This window comes from Sus scrofa, chromosome 6 (assembly GCF_000003025.6).
Source record: "Sus scrofa isolate TJ Tabasco breed Duroc chromosome 6, Sscrofa11.1, whole genome shotgun sequence".
Classification (NCBI taxonomy): Eukaryota; Metazoa; Chordata; class Mammalia; order Artiodactyla; family Suidae; genus Sus; species Sus scrofa.
Genome location: NC_010448.4, coordinates 27,847,615 through 27,867,277, shown reverse-complemented (window position 1 = coordinate 27,867,277; position 19,663 = coordinate 27,847,615). Strand labels below are relative to the sequence as shown.

General features: G+C 54.6%; 2 protein-coding genes across 4 annotated transcripts; one reads left to right on the top strand and one right to left on the bottom strand.

The window, feature by feature from the left end:
• On the bottom strand, positions 49 to 2,941 carry TMEM208 (transmembrane protein 208). 3 transcript variants are annotated; one of them, XM_003126937.4, is made up of 6 exons: positions 2,803 to 2,938; positions 2,086 to 2,181; positions 899 to 958; positions 681 to 817; positions 433 to 535; positions 49 to 334 (listed from the first exon to the last, which is right to left on the bottom strand). In XM_003126937.4, the coding sequence occupies exons 1-6, from the start codon at positions 2,806 to 2,808 to the stop codon at positions 197 to 199; spliced, it is 540 nt and encodes a 179-aa protein (XP_003126985.1). In that variant the 5' UTR covers positions 2,809 to 2,938; the 3' UTR covers positions 49 to 196. The 3 variants fall into 3 exon arrangements, with proteins under 3 accessions (XP_003126985.1, XP_003126984.1, XP_005664468.1); XM_003126936.4 differs by having other exon boundaries at positions 433 to 517; XM_005664411.3 differs by lacking the exon at positions 899 to 958 and having other exon boundaries at positions 2,803 to 2,941.
• Positions 2,807 to 18,754, top strand: LRRC29 (leucine rich repeat containing 29). The gene is made up of 7 exons (XM_013998260.2): positions 2,807 to 3,053; positions 6,592 to 6,692; positions 15,047 to 16,039; positions 17,139 to 17,354; positions 17,481 to 17,624; positions 17,816 to 18,033; positions 18,125 to 18,754. The coding sequence occupies exons 1-7, from the start codon at positions 2,807 to 2,809 to the stop codon at positions 18,291 to 18,293; spliced, it is 2,088 nt and encodes a 695-aa protein (XP_013853714.2). The 3' UTR covers positions 18,294 to 18,754.

Genomic DNA, 19,663 nt, shown 5'->3' with positions numbered 1-19,663 from the left:
AAGGACTGGCTGTTCTTGCTCTATCCCTCATTATCATGCACACAGGCGTTAGCCACATCATAAGCCATTTATTCAACAATTTTATGCCTTAGACTGCTTTTGGCCCCTGGACTAGGCCCTCGCTGCTCCTCGCACGGGGGCTACACAGCCTGACAGCCACCCAGGGCCCAGAAACTCGTAGCCACAATGTCAGTGGCTATAACCGCTTCATTTGCCGCCGCTCCTGTCGGCGCTGCCTTTTCTCGTTGTGCTCTGGTGCTGGGGTGCCACTCTCTGCTGTGAACCAAGGGCCTAGTACATTGACCCACAGGAGGTAAAGGGCTCTGCCTGGGGCCTAGGAGAGAAAAGGTAGCTTAAAGCCAAGTACAGGAAATGAAAGAAGAGAAGGGTTCGAGCCTTAGCTCCTCCTTGGGAGCCCCATGACCCACATACCAGAAGCCAGAAGGACCAGATGTAGAGAGAAAAGCAGCTGAGCACCTGCACGATGGCTGTCAGTAGGATCACATCCTTAAGGTGCCTGTGGATAGAAGCGAGGCTGCAAGGGCCAAAAATAGACAAGCCCTACTTCAATTCCTTTCCACCCAGTTCCAGTTGCAGGCAGCTGTGGGTCTTGGGCTACCTGGGCCCCAGCACCCCAGCCCTGGGGCCGCTCACCTGGCCTGGCAGCGGGGGACACTCACTCTGCCATGCCCTGTTCCATGTTGAGGTCCATTCCACCATCCATCAGGGCCCCATCCTCAGAGAAGGCTGCCCTTGCCATCGAGCTCATAGAATGGTAGCTGGCCCCATATACTGCCAGACTAAAGCCCAGAGCCATCTGCAGAATAAAAACGGGGGTATTAAAGGCCAGCCACTGACCCTACGAGTTTATCCACTTGCCAGGATGGGGGACACTTACCCAGGCCCAAAACGAGGCAGATGAGTAGAAGATGACCAGGGTCACAAGACAGTAAATGGCCTGTAGGCAGACACAGGACCAGGCTGGGATCAAAAGCTTACTAAACCATTGGCTTACCCTCAACTCTAACCAAGATTTAAGGCCAGGCTATGAAAGGAGGACAAGCTTCTCACAGCGTTGAGGGGAGAGGTCAGCTCCCCGAGTACCCAGACTCCCCTCTGACCCATCGGCCTATAAAAGAAGGCCCTGTGTACTTAGGAGGGGAAGAGTCTCCATCTGAGACCCACACCCTCGTTTTTTTTTGTTCTGACTATTCAGCTCTTTTTTCTTTTCTTTTTATGGCTACACCTGAGGCATATGGAAGTTTCTGGGCTAGAGGTCAAGTCAGAGTTGCAGCTGCCATCCTACGCCACAGCCACAGCAACCTCAGGTGAGAGCTGCATCTGTGACATACACCACAGCTTGCGGCAATGCCAGATCCTTAACCCACTGAGTGAGGCCAGGGATCAAACCCTCATCCTGACGGACACTACATCAGGTTCTTAACCCGTTGAGCCAGAATGGGAACTCCAATGTTTATTCCTTATTTTTCTTTTGCCTGTACCCATGCCACAGCTGTAACGAGAGCAAGAGCAGTGACAACGCCAGATCCTTAACTCACTGAGCCAACAGGGAACTCTTTTTTTTGGCCACACCTGAGGTGTGTGGAAGTTCCCAGGCAAGGGACTGAACCCACACCACAGCAATGACCCAAGCTGCTGCAGTGACAATGCCAAATCCTTAACCCAAGGCACCAAAAGAGAACTCCCCAATTTTTTTATCTGAGCCGCACCTGGGGCATACAGAAGTTCCCAGGCAAGGGGTTGAATCAGAGCTGTAGCTGCTGGCCTGCACCACCACCACAGCCATGTGGGATCTGAGCCACATCTGCAACCTATACGACAGCTCACAGCAGTGCCAGATCCTTAAACCACTGAGTGAGGCCAGGGATAGAACCTGCATCTTTCATGGATCTTAGTTGGGTTCATTAACCGCTAAGCCACAAAAAGAACTCCCTCATTTAATTTCAATTGGAGTTTTCTTTTCAGGCTTTGGCTGTCACATACCACCACCACTCCACCCCACCAAACAGAGCTGAAGACTGCGGGACCCTGGGTGGGCACATTAGCAAGGAAGCAAGCACTTACGTTGGCCCCCAGTATGATCCGCAGATAGAACTTCAGGGTCTCTTTGTTCTCCTCAAATATCTGCTTCTTCCCTCTCGTGCCCACTTTGCCCTTAGGCTGCAGAGAGATGGTGAGATGCTGTCAGAACCCTCGTCAGCCAGGGTCTTCTCTACTTTCCCACCATTCTGGTTAGCTACAGAGTTCCATCTGTACCTCATCTGACATCCCCATGGTGCTCAAATCTATTACAATCCTTGGAATGTCCACCTCTCCAAACTGTCCTGCTTAGAGCTGACACCATCTTCCCTGCACACGCAGCAATGACTACCTCCTGCTCCGGATGGGAACAATCCAATACTAGGACAGTATCTCCTGGATCCTCTGATAACTCAGTTGTGAGCGGACAAACCCTTTAGAAGGGACTCCTCTGAGTGGGCTTGAATGGTGCCCCTCTTGGGCCTCTGCAGGAGTAGACCAGATCTGAGCTGACGCGGCGTAGGCCTCTCAAACCTCTAGCTAGTCCTGATACTGTCTGGTACGGAAGCCTAGCCCACTCGGGCAAGACTTCTGGTAAGGTCCTTCGCCTCTCCACTGCCCACCTCGATCTGGTACGGCCCAGCCACTGGATGGCGCCCCTCTCTGGCCGACCCACGTCCCTTGCGGTCCTCCTTCTGTTTTCAGTCTCTTGGCCCCGGGACCGCTTTGCCATGACGACTCCGCCCCACCCGCCCTCCTTACCGCCATGGTGCGACGCAAATACCCAGGCTGGGAAAGAAGGGAGAACGACAGAAACCGCAGTCACTGGATAACACATCGGCAGCAAGGCACTTCCGGTGCAGACCCAAATCGTCAGCAACTGGGACGGAAATGGGACGTCCACTTCCTTCCCAAGCTCCGCCCAGCAGAGTCGGCCGGACTACACTTCCCAGAAAGCATTGCGCGGGGGCGGAGGCGGCAGGGATGCGATGGCGGAGTCGCTGCCCCTGGAGGTGAGAGGAGGCCGCCCTCTGGCCTAGCTCGGGACAGACCCCGCCCTCGGGGTCCCAGGCTGTGGGGAGGGCTGTCAGATAGCTCGCCTGGCCCCGCCCGTCTGGCGGAAACGACCCGATCGGGAGCTCCTAGGACCAGCAGGCTATGGGTAATGGCCCCGCCTTTGGGCCACTCCGTCCGCTTACCTTGAGGGACCATCCTCTCCGTCCCCATCGGCCCCAGGAGATTGTTGCTCTTTCACCTCAACGAGGACAGGGCCTCTGCCTACCCCCCATCTCTTGCGATGGCCGCCCCTCCCCCTCAATTCTGGAAGATATCGGCTCCATCCCATCATCCCCAAGGGTAACCCTATCTTGTCCCCATTGGCCCTTGGAATGGTCTCTCCATTCCCTCCTCCCAGAGAGACGCCGCCCCCGCCCCCGCCCCCCTCACCTGGCGGTGGGCAACTGACTGCCCCTTCCCATCAACTTCAGGCATGGTCTCTGAGTTCCTTCCCTGGGGAGAGGCCTGCCCCCGGACTCCTTCTGCCCATAGTGATGGCCATCCGTACCCCCTTCACCCCATAGGATGTTTTCTCTTTCCTTAGCCGGGAGCAAGACCACTCTGCTGCCATTGTCCGTAGAGAGGTAACAGATTTTGTCCCCAGTGGTCTCTTTCGGTGGCCTCTCCATCCTTTTTGCTCTGAGACTTGGCAGCCCCCTCCCACAGCCCAAGGGAGACATGCCACCCTTTCCCCACTGGTCCTTAGAATGGTGCTCCTTCCCCTTAGCAAAAACAAGACAGCTCCAACCCCAGTGAGCCCCCTGCCATGGGATCCTTTCCTCCTTCTGCCCCAGAGGATATCTATTCCATCCCCAAAGATCTCAGAGATGACCAGTCATATCTCTAGTAGTTCCTTGGGATGGGGTTCATAGCATGACCACTCCTCCCTATCGTTGCCTCTTTTGGTCCCTCTGGAAAGGCCTCCTCCCTTCTCAGCTCAAAGAATCATGCTTCCTCCCCTCAGTGAGGCCAGCTTTATTGCCTTCCCTTTGCTCCTTGGGTTGGTTGCTGAGCCCCAGAAGGCAGGATGGCCACTATCTTACCTCAACTGAGACAGGTTTTCCTACCTTCCCCTGGGAACAGGGGTTTGATCAGTCCCAGTCCCCATCAGTGATCTCTTCCCCAGGCTCAGCTTCCCTGGCCCAGAGGCTGTTCTCCCAGTAATGATCTGCTTTATATTCCCACCCCTTCCTTGAGCAAACCTTTGGTGAATATCAAGGTAAAAGACCATCCATCCTTACTTCATTCAATCCGTAAGTGTTGGCTGAGTACCTTCTGTGTACTGGGGATCAGAAAAGGGAAGAAGAGATCAGAATGCGCTGGTGAGGTCAGGCTTAAGGAAGAACATTCCAGGGAAAAGATCCACATAGGCAAAAGGAAATAAGGAAGTAGACAGGCTGTGTTTGTAGGTTAGTGAGGAGACTGGGTTGGGGAAGCTCTTGGACAAGAGGTCCAGTCAGGCCTGGAGGCCTGGCCGCACTGGCCCAGGAGAAGAGATTTTGTTTTGAGGGTACTAGGGAACGCTGAAGGTTTTCATCAGGAGTGCACTGAAACTGAAAGCTATTTTTTTAGGAAACTAACCTTGTTGCAGTGTGCAGATTGATTAGCAAGGATGAGCCTGGAGGCAGGGCGATCAGGTGGGAGACTGTGGAAGGAATCCAGTTCTGGGGTGATGAAGATGTTGGCTACTAAGATGGTAAGGCTTCAAAAGTAGAAGCATTAGTAATAGCAACCCAGCAACTATTTATGAAACACCATATATATATAAAATTTAATCCCCATCATAAAGACTATGATCTAGATTTTTTAATATCCCTATTTTACAGGTGTGGAAACTGAGACATAAAGAGCTCAAGTACTTGCCTGAGGTCACACAGATCATACAGCTAGGAACTGTTGGAGCTGGGATTTGAATGAGTCTAAGTTAGCCTGGCCTAAAGCCTGTGCTTTACACCTGTATCTGAGAGTGAGAGACAAAAAGAGCATGAAGAGAACAAAGTATTATCAGGATCTTTAGGCAAGATGCACTGTTGGCCTTGAAGCCCAAGGCCTGGAAAGGTGGGAGGAGAGGCTGTTTTGGACTGAGATTGAAAGGAAGGTGATGATAAAACATTTGGAGAAAGGATGCTGTGGACAGTTGGCGATACTAGACTAGCACATGAGTGATAAAACAATTTGGCCATACTGAATTGTTGATTATTCCTGTAGAGGTAACTATTAAAGCCATGCTAATGAATTTATCATCCTAGAATGCAAACAGATTGAAAAACCTAGGTCTGAGCCCTGGGAGCCACAGAAGAATGCAGAAATAGGACAATTGGAGTGGTGAAAGGAGTCCTAAAAAAGTGTTACAGGAGTCAGGAGGGAAGATTCCAGAGTTCCCACTGTGATGCAGTGGGCTAAGAATCTGACTGCAATGGCTTGGGTTGCTGTGGAGGCCCTGCACAGTGGGTTAAAGGATCCAGCATTGCCGCAGCAGCTGCGGTGTAGGTCACTGCTGGGCTCAGATTCAATCCCTGACCCACGAACTTCCATATGCCACAGGAACGGCTATTTTAAAGGGGGTGGGGGGATTCCAGAAGAAAAGAATAGTTAGTACCGGATCATTTCTGGTCTCACAGGCCTCCAAGCCCCACCCACCCCTTGCCTCAGAGAGCATAGGTGGAGTCAGAGCCTGAGCCTACCAGCCTGGGTCTTGATGAGAAGGTGAGTTGGCAAGTGAAGAAGACAGGAAAGCGTGCAGTCCCAGTGTGACTTCCTGAAGCTACTGGAGGAGCATCCGACTTGCTGTATTCTAGATTCTACTCGACCCTTTACCATGTTACTTACGGGTCACAATAACCCATTTAAATCTCACTACAAATGCCATTTTATAGATCAGGAAAACAAGGAGTTCCTGTCGTGGTGCAGTGGTTAACGAATCCGACTAGGAACCATGAGGTTGTGGGTTCGGTCCCTGCCCTTGCTCAGTGGGTTAAGGATCTGGCATTGCCATGATCTGTGGTGTAGGTCACAGACGCGGCTCAGATCCAGCGTGGCTGTGGCTGTGGTGTAGGCCGGCAGCTTCAGCTCCGATTGGACCCCAGCCTGGGAGCCTCCATATGCCATGGGAAGCAGCCCTAGAAAAGGCAAAAAAGACCCCCCCCCAAAAAAATCATTAAAGAACCTCATATAGATCAGGAAAACAAGACTCGGAGAGGTCAGTTAATTAAGGATTTGAACTAGGTGTATCTGGACCCAATACCCAGATAAGCAGGAAATTTGATTTTTATCAATTAAAAACGGCCTGCATCCAGGAGGTGCTGAGGAAAGGTTTCTTCACAGTCAAGATACCTGGAGGCTCAAGAGGGGAAGTGAAGACCCTATGAAGCTTAGGATCCAAGATGAACTAGACACCAGTCCTCTAGTCCTGTCTGACCTGTGCTGTCAGCTGGAGAAGGTTCCAAAGGCTCCCACAGCACTAATAGTCCCCAATGCCCTATCTTTTTCCCTCAGATGCTCACTTATATTCTGAGCTTCCTGCCTCTGTCAGACCAAAAAGAGGCCTCCCTCGTGAGTCGGCTTGGTACTGTGCAGCCCGGAATGCCCTTCAGGAGGTAAGGTGTCCACCCTCGCCCGGCCCATGCTTCAGCTTGCTCATGGCCCTGCTCATACATCAGCCATCCATTCATTCCTGCATACTTATTCATACATTCTTGGCTCTGGGTGCAGTGCTGGGACTCTCCAGATGAATAAAAAACAGTCCCCTCCCCTGAGAAGCTAATAGTCTAAGTGAAGGAGAAAAACAAATAACATGAGTAGTCAGGATGCCATGTGCTCAGTGCTGTAGAATGAAGGGTGCCTTGGGGACATGCAGGACATCCAAAGGGGACTGGCAGCGTCAGGAAAGGCTTCCTAAAGGAATAGGATGAAGATAAGCTTGGTCTTCCAGAACGAATCACAGCACGAGTGAGGGCACCAAAGTGTAAAATAGTTCTGGAAATGACCACACGAGTTCCCTCTGAACTGGAACTTAAATGTCTGTGGGAGATGAAGCTAGAAGAGGATCAGACAGCAAGCTGGCAGATGTGCCAGGCAGCACTGCTGGAGCTTTCTCCTGATTCCCGTCATGGGCACTTTAAGGATTGACAAGGCGAAAGTGTGTGAGATGGAGGGGTGATTTCTAAGGTAGAAATCCCACAGCGCAGGGAGGACTGGAGGGGCTGATCGGAGTGGAGGGAGACAGTCCACTAGGAGATGAAAGCAGACGTCTGTGCTAGGTTGAAAGGCAAGCAATGATAGCTTTGCTTTTTTGTTAGATTTGGTTTAGCTCTTTGTTTTAGTCTGGACTTCTTTGATTATCACTGATGTTAAACACTTTTCTCATGACCTAACCATTGAGTTCCCCCTTTTATTTGTGTTCTTTATCCATTTTAACTATAAGGGTCTTGGTATTTTTCTTATCCATTTGTATGAACTTTTTATGCATTAAAGAGATTCATCTTTTACATATTGAAATATAGTCTAAGAATATCTGCCTTTTAATTTGTAGATGTTTATGGGATAGAGGTTGAATTTTTAGGTTGTTGATTCTGAACATTCTTTTCTTTCTTATTTCTTCCATTGCTTTAGAGATCCTTTGCCTCTTCAGATATCTGATAAATGTACAATCATATTTAGCTTTTTTAAAATTAGAGTTTATTTCCTAGAGCAGTTTTAGATTCACAGTCAAATTGTTTTAAGGTCTGAATTTTTATATATACATTTTTTTTTCTTTTTTGATCTCCCTGAGGCATACACAGCTCCCAGGCCAGGGATCAGATCAGAGCCGCAGTCTCAACCTAAGCCACAGCTGCGGCAATGCCAGGTCCTTAACCCACTGTGCTGGGCGGGGGGATCAAACCTGCATCCCCGTGCTCCCATGACACCGCTGATCCCATTGCGCCATAGTGGGAACTCTATTAATTTTTTGGTTCGTGGAATTGATTTTGATTTATGCTCTAAGATAGAAAGCTAAACTGCTTAGTTTTCACATAGCCCAAATACCATTTGTGTATAATGCATTGGAAGCCTCCTCTGTCACATATCAAATATGTGTGTTTAGGTAGGTTCTGTTGTTATTTATCCAGTGTCACTGAGCTTAGTGTCTAAAGGAATTTGATTTGAACTTGTTGAAAATTTGAAGTAAAAGACAACTAAATGGCGAGATCCAGTTGGCAGTTGGATTTATGGGAGAGGAATTCAAGAGAAGGGTTGGTAATAAATACAGATGTGGGTGTCATTAAAGAACAGGTGGAGGTTTAAGCCATGGCTCTAAGTCACTTCCCCCAGGGAGAGCATGAAGAGCCCTGAACAGCAGGCCACAGAGAAAGCCCAGGGGAGGACCCCAGAGCAAAGGCAGGAGGGGGAAGGGGCCTGCAGAGGGGGCTGAGGAGACCCCAGCAAGAGTAGGGCACGGAAGTCAAAGGTGAAGAACATTAAAAGCTTTGAGTAGAGAGTAAACCAGTTATAATGGAAAAAAAAATCATTGTATATATTTAAAAAAAAAAAAAGCTTTGAGTAGATGGCTAACAGTGTCAAATCCCACAGAGTCCAGAAAATAAAGAACAGATAGTGTCCATGATGTTTGACATCCAGGGAGGTCACCAACGGCTTCAGCCTTTTGGCATCTGGCGGGGAAGCCAGGCGGCTTGAGGAGTCAATGAGAGAAGAAAGGAAGTGAGACCTCATTTGCAAAATTATTCATGAGAGGAAGGAAATACATCCAACTGTAAAGAGAGCTTGAGGTGGGCTTGACAGAAGGATTTTTTTTTTTTTTTTGTATTTTTGTATTTTTTGTATTTTTAGGGCCAGCACCTCGGCATATGGAGGTTCCCAGGCTGGGGTCTAATTGGAGCTGTAGCCACCAGCCTATGCCACAGCCACATGGGATCCGAGCCGCCTCTGCGACCTACACCACAGCTCACAGCAATGCCGGATCCTTAACCCACTGAGTGAGACCAGGGATCGAACCTGCAACCTCATGGTTCCTGGTCCGATTCACTTCTACTGAGCCACGATGGGAACTCCGACAAAAGGACTTTAAGTGGGAGAAATCGGTAAGGTGTTTCTATCCTGAAGGAGTCACTAGGGAGGAAAGAGGTGGTGGCCACCACCGGAGGTGGTAGCAGAGACAGGCTCCAGGCTTGGTCTTGTGGAAGATGGAGGGGATGTCCCCTCTCCTCAGGAAGCGGAGGGGCGGGGATGGCAATGTGACGCTATTTGCTGAGGAAGATCCCTAAAGATTGGTGGGTTCTTTGCTTGGTGAATTCGGAGGCTAAGCTATCCTAGGGGAGTAAGTAGAGAAACTGAGGCCAGGGCCTCAGCAGAGATGTTCCGAATGGTCACAACGCAGGAGAGAGAAAGTTACCAGAGACACACGGAGGGCATCACTCACTCAGATGGTGATGCTGCCTATCTGTGCCCAGCACCGAGCTGGGCCTCAGGGGTGCAAAGCTGGGGCAGACATACACTCAGAGTTGGTAGTTGGAGGGAGACAGCACAAGTCAAGAGGAGGGGGCTGGGTGCTGCACTCGGAGCCTTCCGAGGCATGCCAAGGATGCAGAGAAGATCCAGGAAGGACCCCGTGAAGCGCATGCTTGGGCTCAATCTCTAGAGGAATGAGTATTCTCTAAATAGACAAATAGGGGTAGGTGAGGGGTCAGATCCCCCCCCCGAAAAAAAAAAAAACAACCCAGGAAAAAAAAAAAAAGTTTAACCCAGACTTGAGAGCATGAGACAACAGTCACAAGTTGGTATTCGCAGAGCCAGTGTGGAGCTGGTGCAGGCATGGAAAGCTGGGACTGAAGTAGGCAGGGGTCTGACAGAGAAAGGCTCAGGTGCCAGCAGGATGCTCCGTCTCCATCTTGTGCAGCGGCGACCCGTCAAAGGGCCTGAAGAGCATGGCCAGTTACCTCTTTGTGAGGATCACCCTGGTAACAAAACCAAGGAGTCTGGAGGCCAGGATCCTGACCAGGAGGAAGCTGCTGTAATATATTCTGACAGGTAGTAAGGGCACCTGAGCTAAGGCAGAGCAGTGAGGGGGGAGCAGAAAGCCGTATTACAGTGTATCGAGGAGATGGGATGGAGACTTTGGTCATCGTGGATATGAGGGAGCCGTCTAGGAAGACACCCAGATCTCTGACTTGGGTGACTGGTAGAGGGCGCTGAGGATTCAGAAGGGCCAGAGTCCAGGAATAAGACGGTGAACTCAGATTTAGGCAGGTTACACCTTTGTATCTGCAGAGGTCCATCAGGCCGTGGCTCTCAGGAAGAAGGTGTGAACCACAAATACAGTAACTGGAGGGGGATGCAGGGCAGTCCGCTGGGGAGGAGGGAAACTGCGTGTGTGGTGGAGCGGAGCCAACTATGGAGAACGCCCTGGCCTATGACTGAGTCTTTCTCTTTTTTGGTGACCCTGAAAGAGGCTGATGGGGCGCAGGCTAGAAGACAGAAGCGCTAAGAGGGCAGAGGCTCAGCACCCCGAGAGGGAAAGAGCTTTAGTGGGAGACTGGCCATCCATAGCAGGTAGCATGACAGAGAGGGCACTTGTGCGAGGTCAGCAGAGGAGTCCCCGGATGTTGATGCCCTTGCTGGAGAAGAGCTGCTGCTGGGAAGCAGTGATTCTCTGGAGACAGTGATGGAGGGCGACGTGGGCGAGTCCGTGGTAAAGAGGTGGCCACAGTGAGTGTGGGTGCCCTTGTGCTTTCAAGAAGCATGACTCTAGAAGGGAGGGGTGGGAGGTGAGAAGAGGGGGTGCAGGATCCAGGGAGGCTGTTTGTTAAGACTCTGGGGTGTTTGTGGACCCTGAGAAAGGAGCAGTGGAAAGGCAGAGACTGCAGGATGCTCTGAGGAGAAGGTCAGGGACAGGCTCAGTGGCCGGGAGGAGGGTGTTGCCTTGAATCCAAAAGCAGGAGAGGGAAGGAGTTTAGGATGGGTCCTGCCAGGGGTGGGCTGGCGGATGTGAACAGGCAGAGGGACTGTGGTGTCTTTGTGAAGCGGAAAGGTCCTCTCTGAGAAGGCTGAAGTGAGCGGAGGGTGCACCAGGGGCTGGAGAAGATCATGGGCTTAGAGAGAGTCTTAGGGAACTGACAGAGGGGGAGGCCAGTGCGGACAGCGCAGGCCAAGGGGGAGAGCGTGGCCTCCTCGGGCAGAATGCTGTATCCCCAGCACACACCCAGAGGCGGCGGCGGCCTCGTCATCCTGGCTGGGCAGAGGGCAAGGAGAATGGGCACAGCAGCCTGACAGGGGCAGGGCCACTAGGACCTTGAGGAGAAGTGATCAGGGGAGAGGCCTTTTGGAGTCTAGCGAAGAAGGAGAAGGCAGAAGAAGCAAAGTGGGCAGTCAGCCTCCGGGGATAAAGGTGAGATGAGAATAGGGATGAGGGAAATGAGGAAAAGGAGGCAGCCGGGGTCAGAGCCTGGGATCGTAGAGTCTACCATTTTAGCACTGGGGCTGCTCCAGCTAACCATGAGCTGCAGACAGAGCATTGATTGAGACCTTTTTTGGTACCTCTGCCAAACTCAGCCATCCCCGCTGGGAAGCCAGGCCACAGCTACCTGGGCACCTAGGGCCCTGCTGACATCCCACCACTGTCACATCCCAGAAAGTAGTCTGGAGACACCTACTGGCAGGAACCACCTCCCAGGACTCAGCAGGTGGATGAGGAGGTAGTACCCCAGCTAGTAGGTGCTACAGAAGATTCTGTCTCATCAGCGCCAAGCTGGGGTCTACATGGCTCACCAGGCCAGGCTAGGATGCTGACTAGGTGACTTCTTATTTTCCCTGACCCACCCCCACTTAATTCCAATTTTTCTCGAATAAGAAGATAGACAAAGGCAGCACCCCAACATACACCTGAGCTGTGTCCATTCCGGAGGGAGCCCTGTTTGTCTGCCACCAGATTGGTCACTGTGAAGATGTCAGGATGGCTCAGCTCCTGCCTTCTGCTGCTTGAGGTGTCTCTAAAGCCCCTGGAAATGACCCTCAAGGTCTGACTACTCACTGGAGACCAGAACCCCTCAGTGCCAGGACATAGATTTTCTCAAAGGCCTTCTTGGTTTTTTGTTTGTGTTTGTTTTTTGCTTTCTAGGGCCACACCTGTGGCATATTGAAGTTCCCAGGCTAGGGGCTGTACCCAAGGCATATGGAGGTTCCCAGGCTAGGGGTCGAATCAGAGCTGCAGCTGCTGGCCTGCACCACAGCCACAGCAACACCAGATCCAAGCCATGTCTGTGACCTACACCACAGCTCATGGCAACACCGGATCCTTAACCCACTGAGCGAGGCCAGGGATCGAACCTGCATCCTCATCGATACGAGGCGGGCTTATTACCGCCGAGCCACAATGTGAATTCCCTCTCAAAGAACTTCTAGATGCAGGCATGTTAACTTCGGATTCCTGTGCCTGCAGACAGGAGAGCCGTTGTCTCTGAGATGGCTTTCCAAGTCTTCACACAGGCTTCAGGACTTTAGTAGGTACGACAGAGTCCTGGCCTCTCACAGTCAGCGAACATGTATCACTTTTAGCAGGTTTAGCACATTTTCCAGATAATTGCTCATTTACGCTTAAGACGCCAGCATTGGGAAAGGAGGAGACCAGGGAGCTAGCCCTTCTGTGGATGGGGTGGCTGAAGCTGGAGCAGGTACCCATGGAGTCCTCCTTTGGGCCTTTAGAAGCATCTTCCTAGGGCCCAAGGAGGGGGCTTTCCTACACTGGAGCCAGAGACCAGAACCCAGAAGCCTGCTGCTTCTGCTTGCTGCTCTACTACCACGGATGATACGTGGCCCTAACAGGCTGCTCCTGAGCTCCTGTGTTTGAGTCCAGGAGAGAACACCTGTGTGATGGCTTGGCGGCTGCCTCCTCCCCCACCAAGGAAATCAGCGGGGAGCGGGGAGGTGGTCTCAAATCGCACCCCCACCCCACAGCTGAAAGTCCTTTAGGCCAAGTCCTGCCCTTTCATTGGGTAGCTTCTGCTGCCTCCAGCCAGCCCTGCACTTGAACTCGGGGATTGTCTACCTTGCTCACAGGAAAGCGGTGAGAGAGGGAAGAATATTCCTGGCAGCTGAGGCTCAGAAAGATTAGAAAAGGAGGAAAATTGAAGGCTGCTGGAGCTGAGGCCTGTGGGGGTGGCATGTGACTGGTGGGGGCGGGTGCTGCCTGGCAACCAGCAGGGCTCTGCAGTCCCCCCTCCGGAGTTCACTCTACTCATCATCGGATGGGCTCCTCCGTCACTGCAGGGCTTGGAAATGGCTGGAGGCAGGCTTTACCTTTCCTTTCTCTTCCTCTCTGACCCTTTGAGTACATTCAGACACTGGGATCCTGCCCAGCTCTCTCCTTAGATCTGAGAGGGGGACCCAGGTCCCCAGTACCCCCATTGTCTCCCGATGTCCACAGGGGAATCTGTGGGGAGTGCATCTCTCATCCATAACAACCTTGTTGTCTAAAACGGGAACCTGGTTTGAGCACCAGATTCCCCAGCAGGAGCTGATCTCCCCCTTAGCACAGGCTCCTTTATGTGGCGACAGCCATAGGCGGCTGGTTCTCGTACCTGGGAGTGAGCTCCACGTGTCTTTCTGGGCGAATCCTGTGGATAAGCATCTTGCCGGAGCGCCTATTAGGTGTCGTGTCTACCTTTCTGGTTCCCTTTTGATGTTCTGTGGACAACAAGCAAGGAGTGTCGGCTTGCGCTTGCCGTAACTCCCAGAGGACAGGTTTTTCGGGGAGCTTGCTTGTGAAAACACGAGTTTTTGATTGCGTACCACTTGCCTGCAGCCTGGGCGTGGGCCGGGGATAGAGAAACAGGGCTCGGATGTTAGAAACCCAGCTCTCTTCTCCCTCCCCCCAGAGACCAGTTAGTTCCCCACATTCCCCACTGTCCTTTAACTCCCTCTGGCACCAGGTCAGGGAAGCGTCTACAAAAACATCTCCCTCACTGGGGGCTCCACAAACTCCTACACAAGCCAACTTTTTCCCACGACCACGTCGAGCACGTAGCCCCGAGCTTTTCTTCCCACCCCCCGACTCTGTGGGCTCCCCACGCTGTTCCCCTACAGCTGGGCCAACTCCTCCCCGCCTCTGAGATTCAGTCTCTGAGCTCCTGTCCACAGAAATGGGACGCTGGTCCCTCCTTACCTGGACAGACAAGACAGACCCTCCGACAAGCCGCAGGCATCGCAAGCACCTCTTAAACTCTCGAGCCTAAAGGACCCACACGTGTGAGCTCCCACACTCACCCACGCATGCGCATACCACACACACGGGCATGCGCACGTGTTCAACGACACACAAAACCCATTTTTGCAAACATTCATGTGGCCGAGACACTGAGGCCATCCTGGGACCGCAGCCTCACTGCCTGCCCCAGATTTCTGCACGTGGGTCACAGGGAATTGTGGTGAGCGACACCTGTGTTGCTTCTTCCTGCCGTCAGCTGGTCTGACGGCTATTTATATTCTCTCGAGAATGTGGCAGAGGCTGGTTGCTTAGCTAATGCCAAGCTGAGGCCTGGTCTCAGAGCCACTATCTGAAAGTCCCAAATGTTGGGGTCCAGCCTACTTTGTCCTGCTCCCTGGGGGCTTTGCTGGCTCTCCTCCAGGCCACCCCCCAACCCTGCCGTACCCAGCATAGCAAGTCCCCACTCTGGCCCAGCCCCTCCAGAGGCATTCATTCTGTCCACCATTCGCCTTCCTGTTGTCCCCTCACAGTCATTCCGTTTGAGCCCCAGTGTGAACTGTCCTCCCAGCTCCCACTTCCCCTCAGCAGCCCCCTCAACCATACAGGACACCCCACACCACAGTGGGTCCCCACCACACACCACAGGGCCCTTTCCTGACGTGCCCTCCAACTCTGGCCAGTGAACTGCCATGAGACCCGATGCCCAGTACACTCTGAGACCCAGGGGCTAATCCCGGGCCTTCTGCTGCCCCTTAGAGCCACGTGCGGTACAACATCCCCGTGTCCTCTTCCTCCCTTCCGGCCATTAAGCGCCTGGGTCTCAGGGGCATCTCCTGCATCAGCCTGACCAACCTGGATGGCTCGCCGGCTTCACACGAGGTGCTGCAGTGTGTTGCCGACCACCTAGGGCCGCACTTACAGAGCCTGTGCCTTGGTGGAGGCAGTCCCACAGAGGCCTCCTTCGTGGCTCTGATCCTGGGCTGCCCGGCCCTGCGTATCCTTGACCTCAGTGGCTGCAACAGCCTCTTCACGTCAGGCATGCTGCTGGCTCAGCCCGAGACGGCGCAGCGGGTCCAGCAGGCCCTGAGCGGCCTCCGTGAGCTCAGTCTGGCTAGCCTGAGGGACCTGGCCGATCTCAGCTTCAACCGGCTCAGCAGCTGCGCCCCCAGCCTGGAGCGCCTCTCCTTGGCCTACTGCCACCTCACCTTCGAACTGGGCCCAGCCCGGGGCTCCCTTGGCCCCCAGGACTCCTCCCCCTCCCAACTCTCCTTCTGCAACCTGCTGCGGTTTGTGAAGGAGCGGGCTGCTAGGCTGCACGCCCTGGACCTGAGTGGCACTGGCTTGCCCCCCGAGGCCCTGCAGGCCCTGGGCCAAGTGGCCAGGCTGAGGCTGCAGGAGCTGAGCCTGCACAGCTGCCGGGACCTCTCCACAGAGGCCGTGGCCGCCCTTTGCTGCCAGCAACCAGGCCTTACCTCCCTGGACCTCAGCGGCTGCTCAGAACTGGCTGACGGGGCAATCTTGGCTGTGAGCCGGGGCCTGCGGCACCTGCAGCGGCTGAGTCTGAGGAAGCTGCAGCGGCTGACGGATGCAGGATGCTCAGCGCTGGGGGGGCTGCGGGAGCTGCAGAGCCTGGACCTGGCCGAGTGCTGCCTGCTGAGAGGGCGGGCGTTGGCCCAGGCCCTGGGCTCGGTGCGCGGAGCTCCACCCCCACTGGCCTCCCTCAGCCTGGCCCACTGCTCCTCACTCAAGGTGAGCGTCCCATCCCCTTCCTTCCTCACCAGGGCCAGGGACTGGGGGGACTGGCAGAGAGGCACCAGGGAGGTGCCTGGTGTTTGTATCCAAGGAGTAGCCGATAGAACGGAACTCAGGACGCAGGCTGGAAGGGGAAAGGAGCTGAGGCAGACAGAGATAGAGGGCGGTCCACGGCTGGGGGCAGGCAGGCAGCCCAAAGTGACACACACGTCACAAGCCAATGTCTTGGTGACCACTGCAGTCTCGGGAGGGGACGGAGGGTGGGGGTTCTGGGGGCGAAGAAGGCTGGGGAAAGGAAGTGAGCCCTGCTGGGAAGGGGCAGTGAGGCGAGGTTACAGGAGCAGCGGTTGCTCCATCCGGGCCCAAGGGGGTAACTGGTCGTAGGAGCAGCAGGGTCAATTCTTGCCTGAAGCCAGTTCCATCAATAGCCCAGTCCCTTTGGGTGGCATCCCAGTCTTGGCAAGGTCAATCTCTCCCGTTTTAGCAGATTATTCCTTCAGTCTAGCATGGTGCCCAGGACATTCCCCACCTGGAAACCGGCTCAACCTTCCCCCACAAATGCTTTCTTCCCCTGCCCTGCGCCGCCCTCACCGCTTCACCACTGTCTCTTAGCTGCTCTCCCTGGGGCCCCCCATTCTGTGTCTCTGCATCTCCCTACAAAGCAGTTTGCTCTGTTCCACCCTTAGTCCCCGCCCCCACCCCAACTGCTCCTGGCTGGGGGCAGCCCTACCCTCTCTGTGCCCTCACACTTCTAGAGGGAGCATATCTGATGGGCTCCACCAGGATCAGATGTGCACCGCGGTGCTGGGAGCATGGGCCAGATGGAAAACTTCAAAATGCTTACCTGCATCCTCTTGCCCAGCCAGTGTAGGCATTCATGGCCTCCCGGTGTCCCACCTCTACAGCTGCCCCCCACCCCCCGCCATTGACCAGCACAGGCACATTGTTGCTGTCTTCCGTGGACCCTGTGGGACCTCCCTATTGCCTGTGGGGTTGGAACCTTGGGCAGAAGCTTCCTAGTGACCCCTGCCAAACCTGGCGACACAGGCACAAGACACCTCTGTATTGCCCTCTCCCTTTTCCACTTCCCTCCTAGGACGCCTCGGTGCTCTCCCTGATCCCAGTGCTGGGCCCAAGCCTCAGGGTGCTGGACTTATCCTCCTGTGTGGCTCTCACCAACCAGACCATGCAGGCCATCTGCACCTACCTCACCCAGCTCTCAGTCCTGCGCCTGGCCTGGTGCAAGGAGCTCCAGGACTGGGGGCTTCTGGGGCTGCAGGAACCAAGTGAGGAGACTTCGCAGGGGCCCCAGGTGCGGGACCCTCGAAGTCATGGGGGGAGGGGCGCTCCCCGAGCTCAGCTGCCCTCCTGAGTCTCCCTGGGAACGTTTGAAGGCAAACTCAGGAGGAACCTGAGAAGCAGGGGCTTCCTCCCACAGCCACACCGAGAGCTGGAACATCAGGCCTCCAGCCTCAAGGATCCTTCTCCCCAGCCACAGGGCCCCTCCCTGCTCATGCTGCAGGCCCTGCGGGAGTTGGACCTCACAGCCTGCAGCAAGCTGACTGATGCCAGTTTGACCAAGGTGTGTGGCTTGGGGGCTCGGATAGGCTGAGGATCCTGGGACTGGAGCCAGGGGCCCGGGTCAACCCATTTTTTGCTTGGAAAACCTTCCTTTCTCATTGGCTTCTGCTGCCTGCAGCCACTCCTCTGGCTGCAAATGGGGGAAGCTGGAAGTGCTCCAGCGTCACATCATCCTCCACCCCGTCCTTGCAGGTGCTCCAGTTCCCCCAGCTGAGGCGGCTCTCCCTGAGTCTGTTGCCAGCACTCACGGACAAGGGCTTGGTCGCTGTGGCCAGGGGCTGCCCCAGCCTGGAGCGCTTGGCACTGAGTCACTGCAGCCTCCTCAGTGACGAAGGCTGGGCCCAGGCAGCCGGCTCCTGGCCGAGGCTGCAGCACCTCAACCTGTCCAGTTGCAGTCAGCTCACAGCACGGTGAGTGTGTCCGGCACTGCCTTGGTGTGCAGGCTTGGGCTGGGCCGGGCCCTGTGCCCGGTCGGGTGCTCATCCAGCGGCCTCCCCGCAGAACTTTGGATTCCATTGGGCAGGCGTGCAGGCAGCTCCAGATGGTAGATGTGGCCCTGTGTCCTGGCATCAGCATAGCTTCCGTTAGGCGGTTCCAAGCCCAACTGCCCCAGGTGACCTGCGTCCAGTCCCGCTTCGTGGGAGGGGCTGACCTGACCCTAACACTCTGAGGACAGGTCAGTACCAGCCCTGTGGCTCAGCCTGTTACCTCCGGTGTCCCCAGCCCTGGCCTCTTGACCTAGAGTTTGACACAGTGCCTCCTGCCTCCTGCTAGTATCCCAGAGCCCCTTTCTCAAGCTCTAAACCCCTTTTCTAGGACTTGGGCTTCCTGCCCCTGTCCCAAGCCCAGCAGGAACTTTGTCCAGCTACATGTCACTGTCCTGGGCCCCTAGAAGTACCACCTCCCGCTCTCCTGTCCAGGCCTAGGTCCAGAGGCCAGGCCCACAGGGAGGCTGGGTCTGGTGCTGGGGAGGAGCAGACTCTGCTCTTGCCCAGCCCATTTCTCACACTAAGGCCTGTGCCCCACCTGGTTCCTCTCAGGAGCTCTTCCGCCCCCCACCAGCACTGAACTTCAGCAGCCAAGCCACAGTCTTTGTTGTACACCCAACAAGATTAAAAATTCCAGATCGTACCTTCTTGTCTGAAGTTCAGGGGCCCTTGCCCTTCCCACCTCAGGTGAAGCAGCCCAGCCCAGGGGTGATGGGCAGGAAATACCAGAGGGCCAGACAACTTGCTCCTTACACCCAGCCCAAAGCCCTACAGGTGCCCCTGGTGGGGCCTAGCTTCTCCCCCACATGGTGGGACACTCTGGAGGCCTCTCCCCAGCACGAGCCCCAGGACATGTCCTACAGCAAAGGCGCATCTGTGTGCACTCGTCCCAGCCAGACCCCAGGGCCACTGTGTTAAGGACGCCCGACTGAGTCAGCGAGGCTGTTTTCAGGACACATGCACACACAAAAGATACGCAAGAGGACAGCATCTCTGGGTAGGAAGGGTCATTAGAGGTCATCTAGTCCAAGCTCCTCGACAGTGCTGGTGACTTCTCAGGCAGCCCTGACAGTGTCCTCTATGCAGCCACCCACACTTTGTCCACCTATCTGTTCATTAGTTCTAGGAGCAGCCAACTGGGCGGGTTCAGTGCCTGTGGGCGCTGTGTTCTAGGTGGGGAGTCAGAGGTGGGGCACTTTCCCAGCCCCAGGCCAGCTGGGGAAGGAAATCCATCAACAGGAAGGGCCAGGACAGTATACAGGCTGTGCACACACAGAGAAGGCAGTTCCCATGACTGGGAGCCCAGGGCAGCAATGAGCTTAGCCTGGGAGGTCAAGCAAGACTCAAGTCAGTGAAAAAGAGGAGGCCGGGAATGGGACAAGCAGGCAGAAGGGACCAGGGAGGTGCACAGAGGCAGAGCTGGGGCTGGCGGGGGGTGGGGGCCGGGAGGATACCAGCTTGGACTGAGCTCCGAGAACCCTGAGGTCAAAGGCAGTCTGTCAGAAGGGCTAAACTGCATGTCTGCAACCCATTATCCACTGGCAGTAGGGAA